This window comes from Scardinius erythrophthalmus (genome assembly GCF_964197995.2).
Source record: "Scardinius erythrophthalmus genome assembly, chromosome: 3".
NCBI lineage: Eukaryota > Metazoa > Chordata > Actinopteri > Cypriniformes > Leuciscidae > Scardinius > Scardinius erythrophthalmus.
The window spans coordinates 46,735,396-46,754,351 of NC_138223.1; the positions used below are offsets into that span (position 1 = coordinate 46,735,396).

The window sequence follows — 18,956 nt, forward strand, 5'->3', positions numbered from 1 at the left end:
AGCGGTCAATACACTTATGTGAATCTACATATTTCTTTAAGTGCAACATTTCTTTGGTAGAGGAACTACCATGATTTTAGAGGCTTATATACTGGGTTACACTTTTAATACACTACAAAATAAGAAGATAAAGCAATTGTTTTTTTCAGTTTAAAGTGTTTTATTAAAGCAGTGTGATATCTGTAACATTTCAAATCTTATTTTCTTTTAACCCTCTGGGGTCTGGGGGGTTTTTGGGGTCCTTGAGATGTTCTGACATGCCCTGACATTTGTGCTTTTTTCAGTTGCTTATAAACATATTAATGGCAAAGGTGTAAATTCACTCTATTTAGCACAAACAGGACTACCATAATATGTGAACAACTTGCATGTACATGTTTGTATTTTTTATTGAATAATGTTTATGCATGGTTTTTTCAAAAACAAAAATAAGATAAAGCAATTGTTTTTTCAGTTTAAAGTGTTTTATTAAAGCAGTGTGATATCTGTAACATTTCAAATCTTATTTTCTTTTAAACAATCTATTCAAAACTCAAAACAGCCCATAACTCATAATCCAAAAAAATCCCACAGAAGTATCCCACAGAATTTGTGAATAAACAAATTCAGTTTTACAATTAAAAACAATAACATAAATTACCTGTAATAAAACAGAAAAAAGTTCCATATGATTTTGCATAAGAAATGAACCACAATATCAATAGTTTGAATCATTTACTTTAAATAAATCTAGTATTTGTTACAAATTTGTCCTCTAGCTGACTTTGAGCTTTTGAGTTCCTCACCATATAACTTCTGCATCGAGTGTTGTTTCACATACTTAGAAGAGGGAGGATCCAAGCATCACTTTGAGCCACCACTATATTGGAAATGACTTTTAATGGCAACACTAAATGGTCACATTAGACCGTATTAGCAGAAAAAGTACAGGCTGCTTTCACAGAAAGACTTCCCTGAGGTGTCCAAAGGATCAGGCTGCTGATATATAAGAAACTATATTATTGTAGCAACATCACAACATGCTCTACTGTCTATCTCTGGAATAAGTAAACTTAGATGTGTTAGATGTGTGTAGTTGACAACAAAACGCTGGCCAAGAGATCGCAGCTGGAGACTTTCTGCTGGACCTGACCCAAAGGAAACATAGGTTAAAAATGTACATGACAAACACATAAACCAGTCTAGTCCAGCAATGTTTTGGTTCAGATAGTCTCTCATTGGCAGTACATTACAGAATAACAGTTCGACAATTTCAGCAGCCCTTCATATTCATCCTTTAAATACTATGAAACCAAAAATTCCCAATGGCAATGTCTCCAGCATTGCAGTATTCACGGCTCAAGAAGCCGGCAAAACATTTGCGATAGTGTCCTTGGCAGTCTGGCTTAATCTTTCGGGAAACTTGACCTCATACTCGACAATCAAGTCCCCACGACGATCTGGGGATTTCGGAAGAGGAAGACCCTCCCCGGTGACACGTCGTTTCATCCCAGGACGGATAATGTCTTGAGTTGTTAAGTTAACCGTGCGATTATCCAGTGTTGGAACGTTAACTGTGCAACCACAAAGTGCCTGAGAAAGTAGAGAAGAACGGGATTAGAAAAATACAGACAGGGAAGAAAAGAGTGTGTAAGCAAACTCTTAAAATAGGAGCCCATCTTACCTCTTTGAGTGTAATTTTTGCAGGATAAATAATGTCCGATCCGTCTCTTCTGTACACTGGATGTGGCTTATCCTTCACCACAAACACCACATCTGCGGGGATATTTGATGGCGTCTCATCCCCTTCCTTAGGGAAAGTAATCTTGGTTCCTTCTTTCCAGCCTTTCTTCACTTCCACTGTTAGGATCTTGTCCTCAGTGCGCGTCGTTCTGCCGTCGGGATTCAGGCGTTTGCGGGAGATCTTCATCTTCTTGGTGCAGCCAGTGAACACTTCTTCTAGACTGACCCTCAGGTCGTGGGTCACGGGAGGATCCTGCTTTTTGGTCAGTGCCCCGCCGGGACCTCGCGTGTTAAAGGAGCGTGGGAAACCACCCATGCCAAAACTAGCAAATGGGTCATCAGTTTCCATTCCCTCATCCATGCCACCGTTACGGCCAAACATGTGTTCAAAAGGGCTTCGCCCTCCGAAAAACTCTGCAAACATTGCATGAGGATCACCTTGAAATGTGTAGGTGAAATTACTTCCACCTCCTCCGCCACCAGGGGTGCCGCCCTTCAGTCCTGCACATGGTAAACAAAGAGGGCACATATTACAGAACTGTGTGGTGTTGAATAAAACTTACAGACAACTCTTAAAAACTCCACCAAATGACAACATTGAATTAAGATGTATTGATAACTTTTGCTGCCCAGGAATATTTATTATTTTATATGAAACTCTTCATTACCTTGAATACCCAACTACATAGGCTACTTCCTAACTCAAATTCACAAAATCTGAACTTTTATGCAAAATCTCATCATTAATACAATCAGTTATTGTAGTTTAAATTAGGCCCATAACCACCGTAGACATTGAAGGGGACAAGTCCCTCGCAATAATTAGAAATGGCCAAATTGTGCCCCAAATTGTAATCAGAAATGGCCAAATCTGCTGCACTCCATTACTGTTAGTTAAAATGCGGTCTAATGGCGCTCGTCAATGTCAAAGTGTAGATAATTCTAACCAAAGTCCCTCTCTAGTTTTTGCAGTAAAAGAGTGCGTGGTGAGGTCTAAATAGATGTAAATATTTGACAATTTTTTTAACGACAGAAATGTTTATATTAGCAGACTAATATCAGTGATGCTAACTACTCAACTTTTTTCATGATATTTCCCCGTTTTGGAGTGAAAATATGTTATTATTACATGATTCATGTAATTCATAACAGAACGTGATGAGACAAGAAACGGTGTGCGCTTTTGGCATATAAGACATGAATAAGAGTCAATGTGTGTGTGTGTGTGTGTGTGTGTGTGTGTGTGTGTATATATAAAATGTAAACATGCCAAACACCTACATATGGTAAAACGTGTATTTTGACTGATTAGATACTGAAATGCAATACAGTGAATGAGTGTCCAGATTCGTTTACCTGTGCCACACCCTTTACAATACCACACCCACTCCCTTGGCCACCCTCCCTTCTTCTCATAGCCATCAACACCCATTTAAGTAGCATTTTTCAAAAGGATTGTGAGCTAGACTTGAGCTGAAAGAGGGGGGTTTCATGACCCTTTAAATAATATCAATAACACTCCCACTAAAAAATGCTAAAAAAAAAATTCTAGACATTGTAATGGCATTGGTTTAATGATAGCATACTTAATATTTTACCTTTTAATCCCTCAAAAATAAATTAGACTTGTATAGAAATGTCTAGAAGGGGACAGCCCTAGCCCTAGGCCAGACTGGCGAGAGAAGGTTTGCTGAACACGCACAGACACACACAGAACTGCTGACGTTCTATCACGTGACCGTCAGAATATTCCAGCAAGCGTTCTAGAACGCACACACCGTTCAAACAGCCAATCAGCGCGCAGCATCACAAATCGGATCAATTCCATGTAATTTTACAAAGTCGAACTTTTCAGTAGTTTTACCAGATTTATTTCTCTCGACCTAAAAACACTACCGTTATAGGCTACGTACTGTGTTGACAATATCCTGACTGCTGTCATTAATAACTAATCCAGTCAGCGATCTAATCAGATAAAATCTAAACACAAATGTTTAAAATTTGAACGATAGGCATAGTATTTCCCTCTCATCTCTACCTGTGTCATTAAGCAGTGCAACAAGAGCCGCACGAAAGGTTTACTCACCTTCTTCGCCAAATCTGTCGTAAATGTCTTTCTTCTTCGGGTCGCTCAGCACGTCGTATGCCTCCGCGATCTCCTTGAACTTCTCCTCGGCGCTGGGCGACTTGTTTTTGTCCGGATGGTATTTGAGCGCTTGTTTGCGATACGCTTTCTTGATCTCGTCATCGGACGCACCTTTCTGAATCCCCAAAACACTGTAATAATCTTTCCCCATCTTCACCATTGAGAGTTTATTGAAGGCAGCCTCGATATTCTCCAAAAATCAAACAGCGGTTTTAGACACAGTCCTGCTCGCGAGATGCGGTGTTTTTCAGTCGAGCTCGGTTCGCATCAACTTAATAGAAATATCCTTGCAAATAGGTCTTGGAATAACTTTATCGGACAGCTGTTGTCCCGTCGACCAGCGGTTTGTATGCCCCTGTCTCGCTGCGGATCGTCCCTATTTGAAACCGCGAGGAAAGTTCGAGAAATGTCTCAAACTCTCTGGTTGTTTCTAGTTTCCACACCCAAACCACGTGAACATGCCGCTCCACCCATAGACCTGCAGGACAAAGATGAAACCGAAACTAAAAATACATAATATTAATAAAAAATAAAACCCGATGCCTTTCGCAACAAGGAAACAATGGCAATGAAATACAGACATGTAATTTACATACGGACGCTTTTCGTCACACATTTGCATAATCCGTTCACAGAAAGACAAAACATTTAATGCCTGCCTTTGACGATCACATTGTTAGATTTTGTGTCTTTTATTGCAGATTTTGTGTCTTTTATTCTACACATATTGCATTTTTGTGTAGGCTAATAATATGTTGATTGTATGTATCCAAGTTTTAACACAAATTTAACACAGGCCCATTTTACCTGAATGTTGTGCTGTGGCTCAATAAGGAGCCAGATGATACTCTAAAACAATTATACTTTTTCACATTTAAAAAGTATGAATTTAAGAGGCCGGCCATGCTAATTTATAAAAATATCATTAGATCTCATGCATAGCACATTTATTACCAAAACGTGGCCCATTTTAGCTGACTTCACCCTACACAAATGTAGCTTTGTTAAAGTTTCTCCATGTTTTGTGGCATTTAAATGTTTATTTCGATTCTTAAAACAAATAAAAAAGGAGGAGTGCCTTAAAAATCTCTAAATTAATGGCAATATATATGGATTTACCACCCCCACAATCTATTTTATTGTTATAATTTGCTTTTCATATTTTTTATGTTATTATTATGTTGTTTACGATATGCAGCTTGGTCTTATTGTTAATGTGTTTAACAATGATAATATGCTAATGCCTGTTTGTTATTTGAAATGATTTAATAAAGTAAGACATTTGGTTGAAAGATATTTGGTTGATTCTTCAGTTAGTGTGTATATGCATATAACAAAAATATATAACTATATATATATATATATATATATATATATATATATATATATAACAGAAATATATTTGGTTTTAAATTTTGTTTTGTTTTTTTGCATCGTCCTAATCATATAAGGATATGAAAACATATTTTATTATATTTAAATAAATTATAATTGAATTTATTTATTATAAAAGTTTTGTCTCTATTCTTCTTAAATGTTCCTGAAATGAGTTCAGTTATATAAAAAAAAATGATATATATATATATATATATATATATATATATTATATATATATATGTGTGTGTGTGTGTGTGTGTGTGTGTGTGTGTGTGTGTTTCTTTTTAATTCCTTTAAATAATAGGCTACATTTATAAAAAAAATAAAAATAAATAAATAACAAAGTAGGCCTTCCTGTAATATGCACTCTAACATATTTTCAATCAGCTTGGTATTTATAAATAAAATCTGTAATTGTTGTATAACAAAAAAACTCAACAAGTTGAGTTATAAAAAAGATACATATTTAGCCTATCAATGTCTATTTTTTCTTTTAAAATTTCCTCTCTATTGGCTATATAAAACGAAATTCAAAATAAGGCTTTCTTGTAATATACACTCAGACATATTTTCAATCAGCTTGGCATTTATCCATAAAAACTGTAATTGTTCTATAACAAAGAATCGTTGTTTTAAATGACTGCTGTCATTACGTGTAATAGCCTCACATCACCACTAGGCGGCGCTTAACGCTTGTCCAACGCTTCTTGTGTCTAATCGGATTCTCATTGGTTACTAGGTCAGGCGGCTCTGGTGCGTCTCACCAATGACAGTCTCAAGCGCAGCTCTTCGTGTTTGTTGGAAATCGCTCACCACTCTGTTCCCATTGGATGTGCGGCATCTTCCGTTCCTCCTGATTGGACTTCGTGCCTGTCTCTCACCTTGCTGGGATAAGCCATTCAAACTGCAACAATGAAGCATTACGAGGTAAGAAATCGCTCCTGATTTTCAGTTCTCATTGTTCAGGCGTTCAGGTCTCAGATGATGATGAGGTTGAGATGAGGAGATGATCGTGCCGTGTGGAAATGAATGAACTATTAACACACATCACTGAGGTTGCAGATTAGAGAGCACGCTAGTGTGTGACAAGCACCTCGGCCTAATAGGACTAAACTGATAGGTATGTGGAATTATGAATCGGACAATACACACACACACACACACACAGATTATGCATACTGGACGGTCCTGAAGCAGGGATGGGAAGGTAGTTTGCAGTGAATGCTCTCCTCGACCCAGAGAGTTAGGGTTAGGGTTAGGGTTACACCGCATCTCAGCAGAAGCTGAAACAACCCCTGTCCCGTATATTACGACACATTATGTGCAATGATTGCAACATATGAGGTGGTTATTGCAATTCAATTTGTCCTCGAGATGAGTATAAAATATGGCCTTTCACAAACGTAGAAACCTCGCTTGCACGCGTATCATTCGGCGTTTTAATAAACGCGATTAAGTTGTGATATCTGACCAAAAACACATGCGCTGTAACAGGACGGACTTGTTCATCATGTGGGACTGAAGTCACGGCTCTAATCTCCATAAACCCGGAAGTAGTTGTATGTTTCGGTGTGAATTTACTATTTGTGCACATTAATCCTGACCGATGAAGATATAGGGCTTACGTAAAAATCGTTAAGGATATTTTAAATGCTGATGTAACACTTTGGTGTACATTAAACATGTTGTAGGACACGTTCGGTCAAAGTCTTGTTGATAAAACTGACATAAGCGATGTTGCAGGATGTCCACAGGAGGGCGCCAGAAGGGTTGAAGATCTCTCAGGGACATAAACATATAATATATCATAATTAAGTTACTAATAAATCAAAGAGGGGAACAAAATTAACACAACACAACGCATAAGATTAATTAGAGATAAAAAAATTGGTTAATGTCGACGTTAAGCGCGCGAAAGCCACTCACGACACGTGCTTTTCTTCAACGGTCGCTCCGTCGGTCTCCTCCTGTGTGTTGTATCCTGTGTGTTAGTGCTGCTGTATTTCGCCTCAAACTTGAACATTTGAATATAATGTTGGTTTATTCCTCGCAGTTCGCTTTCAGTTGGGGTTTCTCTCAGTGGCAGTGGGGTTTTCCTTCAGTGTCATCTGCTCATGCCCTTCCAAGTTATTAATAATCTCTCTCTCCCCTCCCTAAAATAGTGCGTCTCAGAACAGATAAACAACGGAAATCAACGTGTGTGTGTTTTTTTTTTTTTTTTTTTTTTACCGCGAAATAGAAAAATGTTTTTTTTTTATTATTATTATTATTATTATTTTTACATAGTGACATTTATGTATTCTGGTTTTACAAAAGACGAATAAATGTATTGTAATGACCTGGCAGTCAGCGCTAGCAGCTAGGTGCATTATGGGTATTTGTTTGTTGGGGGTTGATTTATGCGTTATTTAAGCAAGATGGTTGGGTTTTTGTGTTAGTAAAGTTATGTGTGTTTATGTTTGAGTTAGTTTGAGTGTTCTTGGTTCATTTACTGCTTTATGTAAAAATGTGGTTCTCACCGTCGTGGTAAGAGATGTGTAAGATGGGGTTTTGCCTGTGCAGTTCTTATTCTGTTGTTCTGAATAAAAGAAGAGTAAGATAACAGTACTGCCTCCTGCTGGTTCGTGCTACTGATGCTCCACTTGCTGAGACACTCATGGTCGAGCGGTGTATGGGACATGAGTGCTCTAGCTCGCGTTAGTAATTAGCCTAGTAAAAGTAAATAGAGTAGTTTACGCTCCAGTCAGCTCCCACGCTTAATAACTGCAGTTATTACATTGGTGTCAGAAGTGGGATTTAGGCTGTTTCGAAGACGCCATTATGGAGCAAAGTATAGGCGAATTAGAGCGTGCCATTCAAGAGAACAGCATCATGCTAGAGCGTCTGACGAGCGAGACGACGCGGAGGAGCAGGGCTCCGCACCGGCCTGATGGCGCTAGTGTACACCGGACAGTGTACCACTCTCCTAGTCACAGGCAGAATGAATTTCCATCCATCACACCGACACTCCAAACTAATGGCCGGCCAGGCCCCCTCACACGATCGCCCGCCAAGCTGCCACGATATAGCGGGTTGACGCCCCTGGAGCCCTACCTGGCACAAGTCGACCTGGCTGCCCTCCACGATGGATGGAGCTGTGAGGAGACAGCGATTCACTTGGCCCTCGCTTTGGAGGGTTCTGCGCTCCAGGTCCTCATCGATCTGTCTCCTGAGGAGCGGCGTGATCTCCAGGCCCTCACCGCTGCTCTCAACCGCCGCTTCGGGCAGAGAACCTCCGCAGAACAGAGCAGGGAGGAGCTGAATAACCGACGTCGCCGCGAGGGAGAGAGTGTAGGCGCTTTCGCCGCTGATATCCGGGTTTATGCCCGGAAGGGCTACCCTACCTTCCAAGCCGCAGCACGGGAAGAGCTGAGCCTCCATGCTTTTCTGCGGGGTCTTGCACCTGAGCGGCTCCGCCAACATGTCCGCCTGTTGTCACCCCGAGATCTAAGTGAGGCACTGAGAGAGGCTGAGCGAGCTGAGGAGGTGCTACAGGATGGGACGGCGACAGGTCAATCTCCACTCCGGCGTCATCTGACGAGAGCAGCCGAATGGGAGGGGGACATGGTCCGATCTGAGGAGGAGGTCAGCCGTGTTCAACCAGCAGCGCCCCCCCGACGGAGGTCGAGGCTAGACCGCTGCTACCGCTGCGGAGAACCGGGGCATTTCGCCAGGGACTGCCCTGCCCCGAGCCCCCGGCCCAGAGCAACGTCACCCCCGGGAAACGACCTCGGAGTGAGGCAGTGAGGGGACCCTCACCCCGTTCTTCAACACCCCTCCATTACGACTACCCTACTGTAGGGCGCTGCGGTTTTGCCAGAGGACTGTACCTGGACTGTGTTGTTGATGGGCAGCCCTGCAGCGCCCTGGTAGATACGGGGTCCACCATTTGCTTACTACGAAAAGGACTGTTGTCGGAAACTGCCGGTCCTCTTCCGAAGGACTGGACCCCCACCAATACTGAACTGCTCACCGTCACAGGTGAAAGGACAGTAATGCCTGGAAAGAAGCTGCTGTCTGTGGTGGTGGGGATGAGCCAGACGAGCCACGAGTTCTGGCTCGCCGATATCAGAGATGAGTGTATTGTGGGCTTGGACTTGTTGGCCCGCTGGGGAGCATGTGTTGATGTGCCGGGGGCCGCCCTATGCCTAGGTAACGAGACCGTGCCGCTCCGATTGGGCCGGGGTCGTCATGGAGAAGCTCCAGCCCCCAATCGCCACCCGAGAGCTGCAGAGACCCAGGGTGAGCCTCCGGAGACTATTACAGCTCAGACCAGTGCATCTCAGTCACTATCACCCTACTCTCCATCCGCCCCCACGTCACCTGAAACTGTTGCTGCTGTTGAGGAGTTGGGGCGGCGAAGCAGTGAGCATCTGAGTGTACCACAGCAGGAGCAGTTACAACGCCTATTGGGAGACTTTGTGGACATTTTTGCTGCCCGAGAGGAGGATTGTACCAGAACAGCTCTGGTGCAGCATCACATTGACACTGGCCCTGCTGCCCCCATTCGTTTACGCCCCCATAGACTGCCTCTCGCCAAACGCCAGGCTGCTGAAGAAATGATCAGAGAAATGGCAGCTAACGGCATTATTGAGCCCTCAGACAGTCCCTGGGCCGCACCCATGGTCATGGTGCGGAAGAAAACAGGGGGGTGGCGCCCTTGTGTAGACTTTCGGCAACTAAATGCGGTCACCCGCAAAGACTCATACCCACTGCCGCGCATTGATGATGCATTGGATTATGTAGCTGGATCCTGTTGGTTCAGCTCTTTGGACTTGCGCAGCGGTTATTGGCAAGTGGAGCTGGCGACAGAGGCCCGGCCCAAAACTGCATTTACCATAGGGCAAGGACTGTGGCAGTTTAAAGTGATGCCCTTTGGACTGTGTAATGCCCCAGCCACCTTTGAGAGGCTGATGGAGCGGGTCCTTACAGACATTCCCCGCACCCGCTGTGTGGTTTACTTGGACGATCTGTTAGTCCATGCCAGAGACTTTGACCAGGCTGTACACAATTTACGGGAGGTTCTGACAGCCATCCGTAATGCTGGGTTGCGGTTGAACCCGGCCAAGTGCAACATGCTCACCCGCCAGACGCTGTTCCTGGGGCATGTGGTCAGTGAGAGCGGGGTGGCTACCGACCCAACAAAGGTGGCCGCGGTGAGGGACTGGCCCCCACCAACCAACATCACTGAGCTGAGGAGCTTCCTGGGTCTGGCCTCGTATTACAGGAGGTTCGTCAGAGACTTTGCAACAATCGCCAGCCCCTTACATCAGCTGACAAACAAAGGCCGGCGATTTGGGTGGTCAGGGGACTGCGCTGTGGCTTTTCAACAGCTAAAAGCCGCTCTCATCGATGCTCCTGTCCTGGCCTACCCTGACCCCAACCAACCATTCCTTGTGGACACTGATGCCAGTAACGTGGGGGTCGGGGCCGTACTATCTCAGAGGGGGGAGAATGGAGAGCGAGTGGTGGCCTATTATAGTTGCAGCCTCAGTCGCCCAGAAAGAAATTACTGCGTCACCCGGCGGGAGTTGTTAGCAGTGGTCCTGGCGGTCCGTCACTTCAGGCCCTACCTCCTGGGCACCAGGTTCACACTGAGAACCGACCACGCTAGCCTCACTTGGATGTTGAATTTCCGCCAGCCAGAGGGTCAGGTGGCAAGGTGGCTGGAGATCCTACAAGAGTATGACTTTGAGGTCCAGCATCGACCAGGGCGGCAGCATGCTAACGCTGACGCCCTCTCCAGACGTCCATGCCTTACTGACGAATGTCGGTACTGCAGTCGCCAGGAAGAACGAGGTCTGGGGCCATCGTCGGCAGCAGTAAGGCCAGGTGGCAGTGGGGGAGATGGGGAGCCATTCACCACTGAGCAGCTGAGGCAACATCAGACGAATGATCAAGTCCTGGTGAAGGTGAGGGGCTGGTTGGAGGCCCAAACCCGTCCGGACTGGCCAGCTGTGTCCTCCCAGGGGCCTGAGATCAAGACACTTCATTCCCAGTGGGGCAGCCTGGAGCTCCACGAAGGCGTGATCTACAGGCGGTGGCAGGCACCGCGGGGGGGCATCGACCGCCTGCAACTCCTGGTTCCCCACGCTTTGCGGCCGGAGGTCCTCCGTTGGGTTCATGGGGCAGCTGGAGCAGGTCATTTCGGGAACTCCAAGACAGTGCGGCGACTGCGGCAGCGGTTCTACTGGCCGGGATGTCGGCAAGATACAGAGCTGTACGTTCATTGCTGTGATATTTGCACGGCACAGAAGGGACCCAGCCAACGCTCTCATGCGCCGTTGCAGCAGTACCTAGTCGGGGCGCCTATGGAGAGGATTGGGGTGGACATCTTGGGCCCGTTTCCCATCACAGAGGCTGGCAATCGCTTTGTCCTGGTCGCTATGGATTATTTTACGAAGTGGCCAGAGGCGTATGCAGTGCCGGATCAGAGTGCCTCCACGACGGCGCAGCGACTGGTGGACGAGATGTTCGCCCGGTTTGGGGTGCCGGACGAACTTCATAGTGACCAGGGGCGGAATTTTGAGAGCCGACTGTTCAGTGAGGTGTGCCAGCGCTTAGGGGTGAAGAAAACAAGAACCACTCCCCTCCACCCGCAAAGCGATGGATTAGTTGAGCGGTTCAACCGCACCCTGGCCACCCAACTTGCCATCTTGACCAGTCAGCATCAGAGAGACTGGGACCAGCATCTGCCCCTGGTCCTGTGGGCATATAGGACAGCGGTGCAAGAGTCGAGTCAGTGCACACCGGCGGCACTGATGTTTGGGAGGGAGCTCCGCACACCAGTGGACTTGGTGTTCGGGTCTCCCCCCGAGCCGGAGATTGCTGGGGGGCCAGAATTGGATTACTTCAGAAAATTGAAGGAGCGTCTGAGTACGGTCCATCAACTGGCCAGGGAGGCTCTAGAGGACGCTGGAGCTCGCCAGAAGCGGGCATACGATGCCCGGGCCCATGGGCCTAGGATTGGGCCAGGGGACAGAGTGTGGGTGTTCTGCCCCCAGAGGAAGCAGGGGTTGTCACCAAAACTGACTCATCATTGGCAGGGACCCGGGGAGGTTCTGGATAAAATTTCTGAGGTTGTCTTCCGGGTCCGAATGCCGGGACGGGGTAGACGGGTGGTGCTTCATAAGGACCGGTTGGCACCATACCACCCACTGGTTCCAGAGCAAAAGACTGATGGAAGCCAGAGAGGCTCCCCAAAATCCACTCCCAGCGCCGAGATGGACAATAACGGACTCAGGGCTGAGCCTGGCGCTGGGGGTAGAACACCAGGGAGGTCGAAGCGTGTTCGACGCCGACCGGGACATTTGTTGGATTTTGTTGTGGGAGATTAGGGTTGTGGGGACACTAACCCTCTTGAGCGGGGGGTTATTGTAATGACCTGGCAGTCAGCGCTAGCAGCTAGGTGCATTATGGGTATTTGTTTGTTGGGGGTTGATTTATGCGTTATTTAAGCAAGATGGTTGGGTTTTTGTGTTAGTAAAGTTATGTGTGTTTATGTTTGAGTTAGTTTGAGTGTTCTTGGTTCATTTACTGCTTTATGTAAAAATGTGGTTCTCACCGTCGTGGTAAGAGATGTGTAAGATGGGGTTTTGCCTGTGCAGTTCTTATTCTGTTGTTCTGAATAAAAGAAGAGTAAGATAACAGTACTGCCTCCTGCTGGTTCGTGCTACTGATGCTCCACTTGCTGAGACACTCATGGTCGAGCGGTGTATGGGACATGAGTGCTCTAGCTCGCGTTAGTAATTAGCCTAGTAAAAGTAAATAGAGTAGTTTACGCTCCAGTCAGCTCCCACGCTTAATAACTGCAGTTATTACAGTATTAAAAAATATATATATATATAAAATATAAAACTGAATCATAATTTCGAATAGTCAGAATTGGAGATTTGCTTAATTGTCAAAAATAATAATAATAATAATAATAATGCAACGTAGCAAGCTAATTTCTTATATCTAAATATTTTTTCCTGTTGATTTTTGGGCTGAAATATAGCCAAGGACCGATTGCACAAGTCAAGTCAGTCATTATTTATTTATTTTCTGTTTGTCTGTTCATAACTTTTTAAAGTCAGTTACATAAAAACGTACACTGGCCTAATTTGATGGCAAAAAGTAAGACTGATTGCCACTTGAACCTATTATTATATATATAAATTTTTTACATGATCATTGTATTGGCAGAGACATACCCCAATGCAATGGTGCAAAACTAAAATCATAATTCTGTAAATAATCTGTTTGTGTAAACCTTGGTTCGGGTCTCTAGATGAGGGCATGGCTGGGCTCTGTTACACTCGTGTGTGTGTTCATGTGTGCATCCATGAGGCGAGTTATAATTAGCACATATTGGGATGACTGGGGAAGGGGTCACGTTTCCTCTGGAGGTTCAGAAGAAAAAGAGGGAGAAATGAGAATAAGGTGCATGTGAGTGAGTGAAAGAGATAGACGTTTTGTTTACTTGTTTGTGCCTGCGTTTTTATGAGGGTTGGGGGCCAAATGTGTAGATGAACAAGAGGGGGACGACAACATTTTGGTTGAGGAGATTCCCCCCTGTTCTATGTAAAGCGCTTTGAGTACCCAGAAGGAAAAAAAAAACATAGAGAAAGGGGAGAGGGTGGGAGAGAGAGATAGAGAGAGAGAGAGAGAGAGAGAGAGAGAGAGAGAGAGAGAGAGAGAGAGAGAGAGAGAGAGAGAGAGAGAGAGAGAGAGAGAGAGAGAGAGAGAGAGAGAGAGAGAGAGAGAGAGAGAGAGAGGGGTGGGGGCTCAGACAGATTTATTTCCACAGCTGACATTAAACCTCACGCTTTCCAGAAAGTCCTGCACTCGTTTTGGAGGTTAGAGAGGGACTAAGAGAGGAAAGAAGTGAACTCAGAGAGAGTGGGTAAAGAAAGCAGGACAGTATGGATACCCTGGCTTTAGAGGCCACGCTGCCCAAAAAGGCTCAGAACGGGGCCATGGGAGCGCTGCCCGGCCTCCCCGTCCCGGCCAAACGCAAACCCGCTAAAAAGACTAAGAAAGCTGTGGTCTTTTTCGAGGTGGAGATTCTGGACGCCAAGACGAAGGACAAGCTCTGCTTCCTGGACAAGGTAGGAAAGACTTTTACCTCCTTTCTGATATTTGACATGCATTACCCCGTCTAAAACCACTGCATAATTATGCACATGCAACCTCATATTAATTAAAAGACAACATGGGATGATTGTGCTTTGAAAGGTTTAGTTGTCATGCAGCAGCAGAAGTGTTATTTTACATTATCATTTAAACGCCATTATGATTTTTGTTAATATTTTTTAATTCATTATTATTTTTTATATTTGTTTTCATCTTAAAGTTTTATTAAGTTAGTTGTTTTTTGGCCATTGTTATTTTTTCTTTTTTTTTAATATGTATATAATATAGTTTTTTTTATAAACTTTACAGTAGTACCTCGACTTAAACTACACCAAAAATGAGAAATGTTGCATTGGCACCTAACAATTTTTTGTTGTTGTTGTTGTTGTTGTTTTTTAAATATTATATTTCAGTTAATTTTTATTTTAAGAAACAATTTTTTTTTATTAAGGTGTTAGATTTAATTAACAATAATATGCCGCAGCAGTGTTAAATTACTGTATAATTAATAAACTATTATGATTTTTATAATATATATATATATATATATATATATATATATATATATATATATATATATATATATATATGTGTGTGTTCTTTTGAAAGTTTTGGTCATTTAGTTATTGTTGTTTTTGGACAGTCTTATTATTATTTTTTTATTTTTTAAAATGTGTGTATAAAGTTTTTATGAACTTCTATTACAGTAGTACCTCGACTACACAACGTTAGCACCTAACTTAAAAAAAAGTTTCTTTTTAATATTATATTTCAGTTAACGCTTATTTTAAGAAACAAAAATTTTAGTTTTAGTTAACAATAGAACCCTGCACGGCAGAGCAATTTGTGATCTGCTAAAATTGAATTTAAAAATGTTTGATTAACTCAATAGGAAATCAATGTATTATGTACTTTGCCTCACAATTTCAACCTAAAAATCTTCCAAATCAGTGTCGTATTTCAACTACCCATGTCTAGATGCTACCCTGTAACCGTGAGCCTCAGTCGATTCCCTTTCCACTCTCTCCTGATTATTCTCAAATGAATTAAGCCCTTTTTCCCTCTGTGAAATGTGACGTGCTCATCCCTAGAGTGTCTTCTTGTCTATAGGAACGGGCTCAGGGTGTGTGAAATGTGACGTGCTCATCCCTAGAGTGGCACGTCTATAGGAACGGGCTCAGGGTGTGTGAAATGTGACGTCCTCATCCCTAGAGTGTCTTCTTGTCTATAGGAACGGGCTCAGGGTGTGTGAAATGTGACGTCCTCATCCCTAGAGTGTCTTCTTGTCTATAGGAACGGGCTCAGGGTGTGTGAAATGTGACGTCCTCATCCCTAGAGTGTCTTCTTGTCTATAGGAACGGGCTCAGGGTGTGTGAAATGTGACGTCCTCATCCCTAGAGTGTCTTCTTGTCTATAGGAACGGGCTCAGGGTGTGTGAAATGTGACGTCCTCATCCCTAGAGTGTCTTCTTGTCTATAGGAACGGGCTCAGGGTGTGTGAAATGTGACGTCCTCATCCCTAGAGTGTCTTCTTGTCTATAGGAACGGGCTCAGGGTGTGTGAAATGTGACGTCCTCATCCCTAGAGTGTCTTCTTGTCTATAGGAACGGGCTCAGGGTGTGTGAAATGTGACGTCCTCATCCCTAGAGTGTCTTCTTGTCTATAGGAACGGGCTCAGGGTGTGTGAAATGTGACGTCCTCATCCCTAGAGTGTCTTCTTGTCTATAGGAACGGGCTCAGGGTGTGTGAAATGTGACGTCCTCATCCCTAGAGTGTCTTCTTGTCTATAGGAACGGGCTCAGGGTGTGTGAAATGTGACGTCCTCATCCCTAGAGTGTCTTCTTGTCTATAGGAACGGGCTCAGGGTGTGTGAAATGTGACGTCCTCATCCCTAGAGTGTCTTCTTGTCTATAGGAACGGGCTCAGGGTGTGTGAAATGTGACGTCCTCATCCCTAGAGTGTCTTCTTGTCTATAGGAACGGGCTCAGGGTGTGTGAAATGTGACGTCCTCATCCCTAGAGTGTCTTCTTGTCTATAGGAACGGGCTCAGGGTGTGTGTTTCGGGGTCTTGCTGTAGTCGTCCCTGTAATGAGGCCTCCAGAATGTCAGGAGGATTATCGAGGATTGCACCCGTATGTCCTCGGATTAACTGCCGCTTCCACTGTGATGTCACTGGCTACTGGTGTTGTGATGTCACTGTGGAATGCCATGATGATGATGATGATGATGATGTCATCAGTAGAAGCCAGATCAAAATAACTGAAGAATTTAGGGTTTTTGGCGGGAAAGAAATGATAAGCTCAAGAAGATGCTTTAATACATTACTGTATAGGTACCACTTTACAAAAAGGTTTTAATTGTTAAAATTTGTAAATGTATTCACTAACATGATGAGCTATACATTTGTTACTGTATTTATTAATCTTTTTTAATGTCAGTTAATAAAACTACAGCTGTTCATTGTTTGTTGATGTTAGTTCACAGTGCATTACCTAATGTTAACAAATACAACCTTTGATTTTAATAATTTATTAGTAAATGTTGAAATTAACATTAAAAAAGATTAATAAATGCTGTAGAATTGCAGTTCATTATTAGTTCATTTTAGCTAATGTTAACCAATGAAAGCTTATTGTCAAGTGTTACCAATATTTACTATAAACGATAACATTCACAGTAAGTGGCACTGAGTTTACTCGAGGTGCTTCCCAGGAGAGGGCGACCGGTTGTGGAGTTTAACCATAACTAGGTCGGCACCGATTAATCAACCGATAGTTTTTCAAACGGAAACTGGATGAAAACAAGCATAACACGCAAAATAGTGCTGAACTTTATTACAAAAATTTAAAAACTGTATTTTTTAAATATACAAATATTAATGATACCTTGATCACAATCTAATGTTAAGAGACACACTTTCAAAAGTAAAAAAATATTAGTAAATGTTGAAATCAACAAATTAACAATATTTGTGTTATCATTTCATATAAATCCAAACAGTCATGCTTAAAGATGGCCATCTTTATATCTAAACAAAGGCCATATCATTGAAATTAGACTTGTATGTATATTACATGAACAAATGGATATAATGCAAATAGATGGTAATAATCGTGACATTAAACATTTGGGTCGGGCTTATGTGAGTTTTTGTCACATTGTTTTTACCAATTACCATTATTGTTTTTACCATTTTTGCTTTATGTACTACTAATGTTAGTGACCTCTCAGCCTCGAAGGCAAGCATACTGCAGTTCTCCACTAATGCAGGATCTAGTCAACAAAGGAATCACTTTATAATGATATGAAAACACGTGTGGTCCTGTACTGTATACATACATACCATTTCATTGTTTTAAATCCCACTAAAAACATGTAGGGATTTTGAAATAGATTTTTTGCCGATAACCAATTGTTCTACCAAATCTAATTATTGGTGCAAATTAATCGGCAACACCGATCAATCAGTGGACTTCTACTTCAAAAGCTACTTTCCATGCAAAAAATAAATAAAATTCATGCCACTTTTTGCAAATAAAAAGTCTTTCATTAAAGCACTGTTGTTTTATTTAGAGTCACAGACATTTCCTAAGCAGGAGTTTTCATGATAAATGCATCTGAGCACATTCTGAGGTCTTGCGTGTTCATTCATGACGTTTTTGAAGTGTTTAAATTCCCACTGAAGTGTCTTGAAACGCGCAGCTTTGTTTGATGCGTTGACGTAATTTCCACTGAAACATGAAGCTAAGGCGGGACATATTGATTGGCTCCTCCCCCTTTTCTAATAGCCAATAGCGTTTAGTTTCCCTCACAGACTGCAAGTCGTAGTTGACGGCACCATGGAAGTGAATCCGAGTGCCGAAGATACTTTGGATTCAGTAGTAGAGGTGTGATTATATTCCAGCCATTTCATTCGTAACCAACGTATCGTTTGAAAACTCAAGCAACTGAACACACATCTCCAACACATATCGCTTTGTGTGGTATCAGTGGTCTCTTTGGCCAGGGGGTGTTTCTAGCATGGGGGCGGAGCTTTAGATTCTAGAGAGCATTTGATTGGACAGAAGATGTGATGAGAAGCCGAAGTCCACAGTGACGTCATTAAAATCCATGATCCATTTTAGCGGAAGAGAGAGACTGTAAGTTTTGAATGCTTAAATCTCCTAAATGTGAATTTTGTCATTGTTTTGGAAAACACCAGCTTATTCATAACCTTAAGCCTCACATATTCATACTAAAAGCTAAAAAAAACATACATTTTGATTTCAGGGGGCCTTAAAGAGAGGGAATCTCTTGTTTCTCCTGTATTTGTTACAAACTGGGTTTAATTCAATGATTTATGTTTTTAATAGGTTTGACATTCAGTAGTTATTTTGCTATACTGACAGAAAACGCACAAACGTTAGATAAAGCGGTTTTTCGGAGGACTTGTAGAGGCAGAGCCGGCGTCTGGAATCTCCCAGCTCGGCGCGAGGCCTGTGGGTGTTCTGGGAGATCTGGTCAGTCGGTCAGTGTTTGCGTCTCTCAAAACAGCTGCTGCGCCAACGCCACATCGC

General features: G+C 43.1%; 2 protein-coding genes across 5 annotated transcripts in view; one reads left to right on the forward strand and one right to left on the reverse strand.

Moving 5' to 3' along the window:
* Positions 1-146: 146 nt before the first annotated feature.
* Positions 147-4,322, reverse strand: LOC308688982 (dnaJ homolog subfamily B member 1-like). Its single transcript, XM_081362474.1, has 3 exons — positions 3,809-4,322; positions 1,664-2,223; positions 147-1,572 (listed from the first exon to the last, which is right to left on the reverse strand). Exons 1-3 carry the CDS (start codon positions 4,026-4,028, stop codon positions 1,339-1,341), a joined length of 1,014 nt encoding a protein of 337 aa, XP_081218600.1. The 5' UTR covers positions 4,029-4,322; the 3' UTR covers positions 147-1,338.
* A 1,657-nt stretch (positions 4,323-5,979) lies between these two features.
* Positions 5,980-18,956, forward strand: part of tecrb (trans-2,3-enoyl-CoA reductase b) — a 23,966-nt gene continuing 10,989 nt past the window's right edge. The window contains exons 1-2 of one of the 4 annotated variants that reach the window (XM_081362472.1): positions 5,980-6,172; positions 14,326-14,376. In XM_081362472.1, coding sequence (XP_081218598.1) covers positions 6,158-6,172; positions 14,326-14,376 — 66 coding nt within the window. In that variant the 5' untranslated portion in view covers positions 5,980-6,157. Of the gene's footprint in view, positions 6,366-13,678; positions 14,377-18,956 lie in introns of those variants that run through there. The other 3 variants (XM_081362470.1, XM_081362471.1, XM_081362469.1) reach the window with 3 other exon arrangements.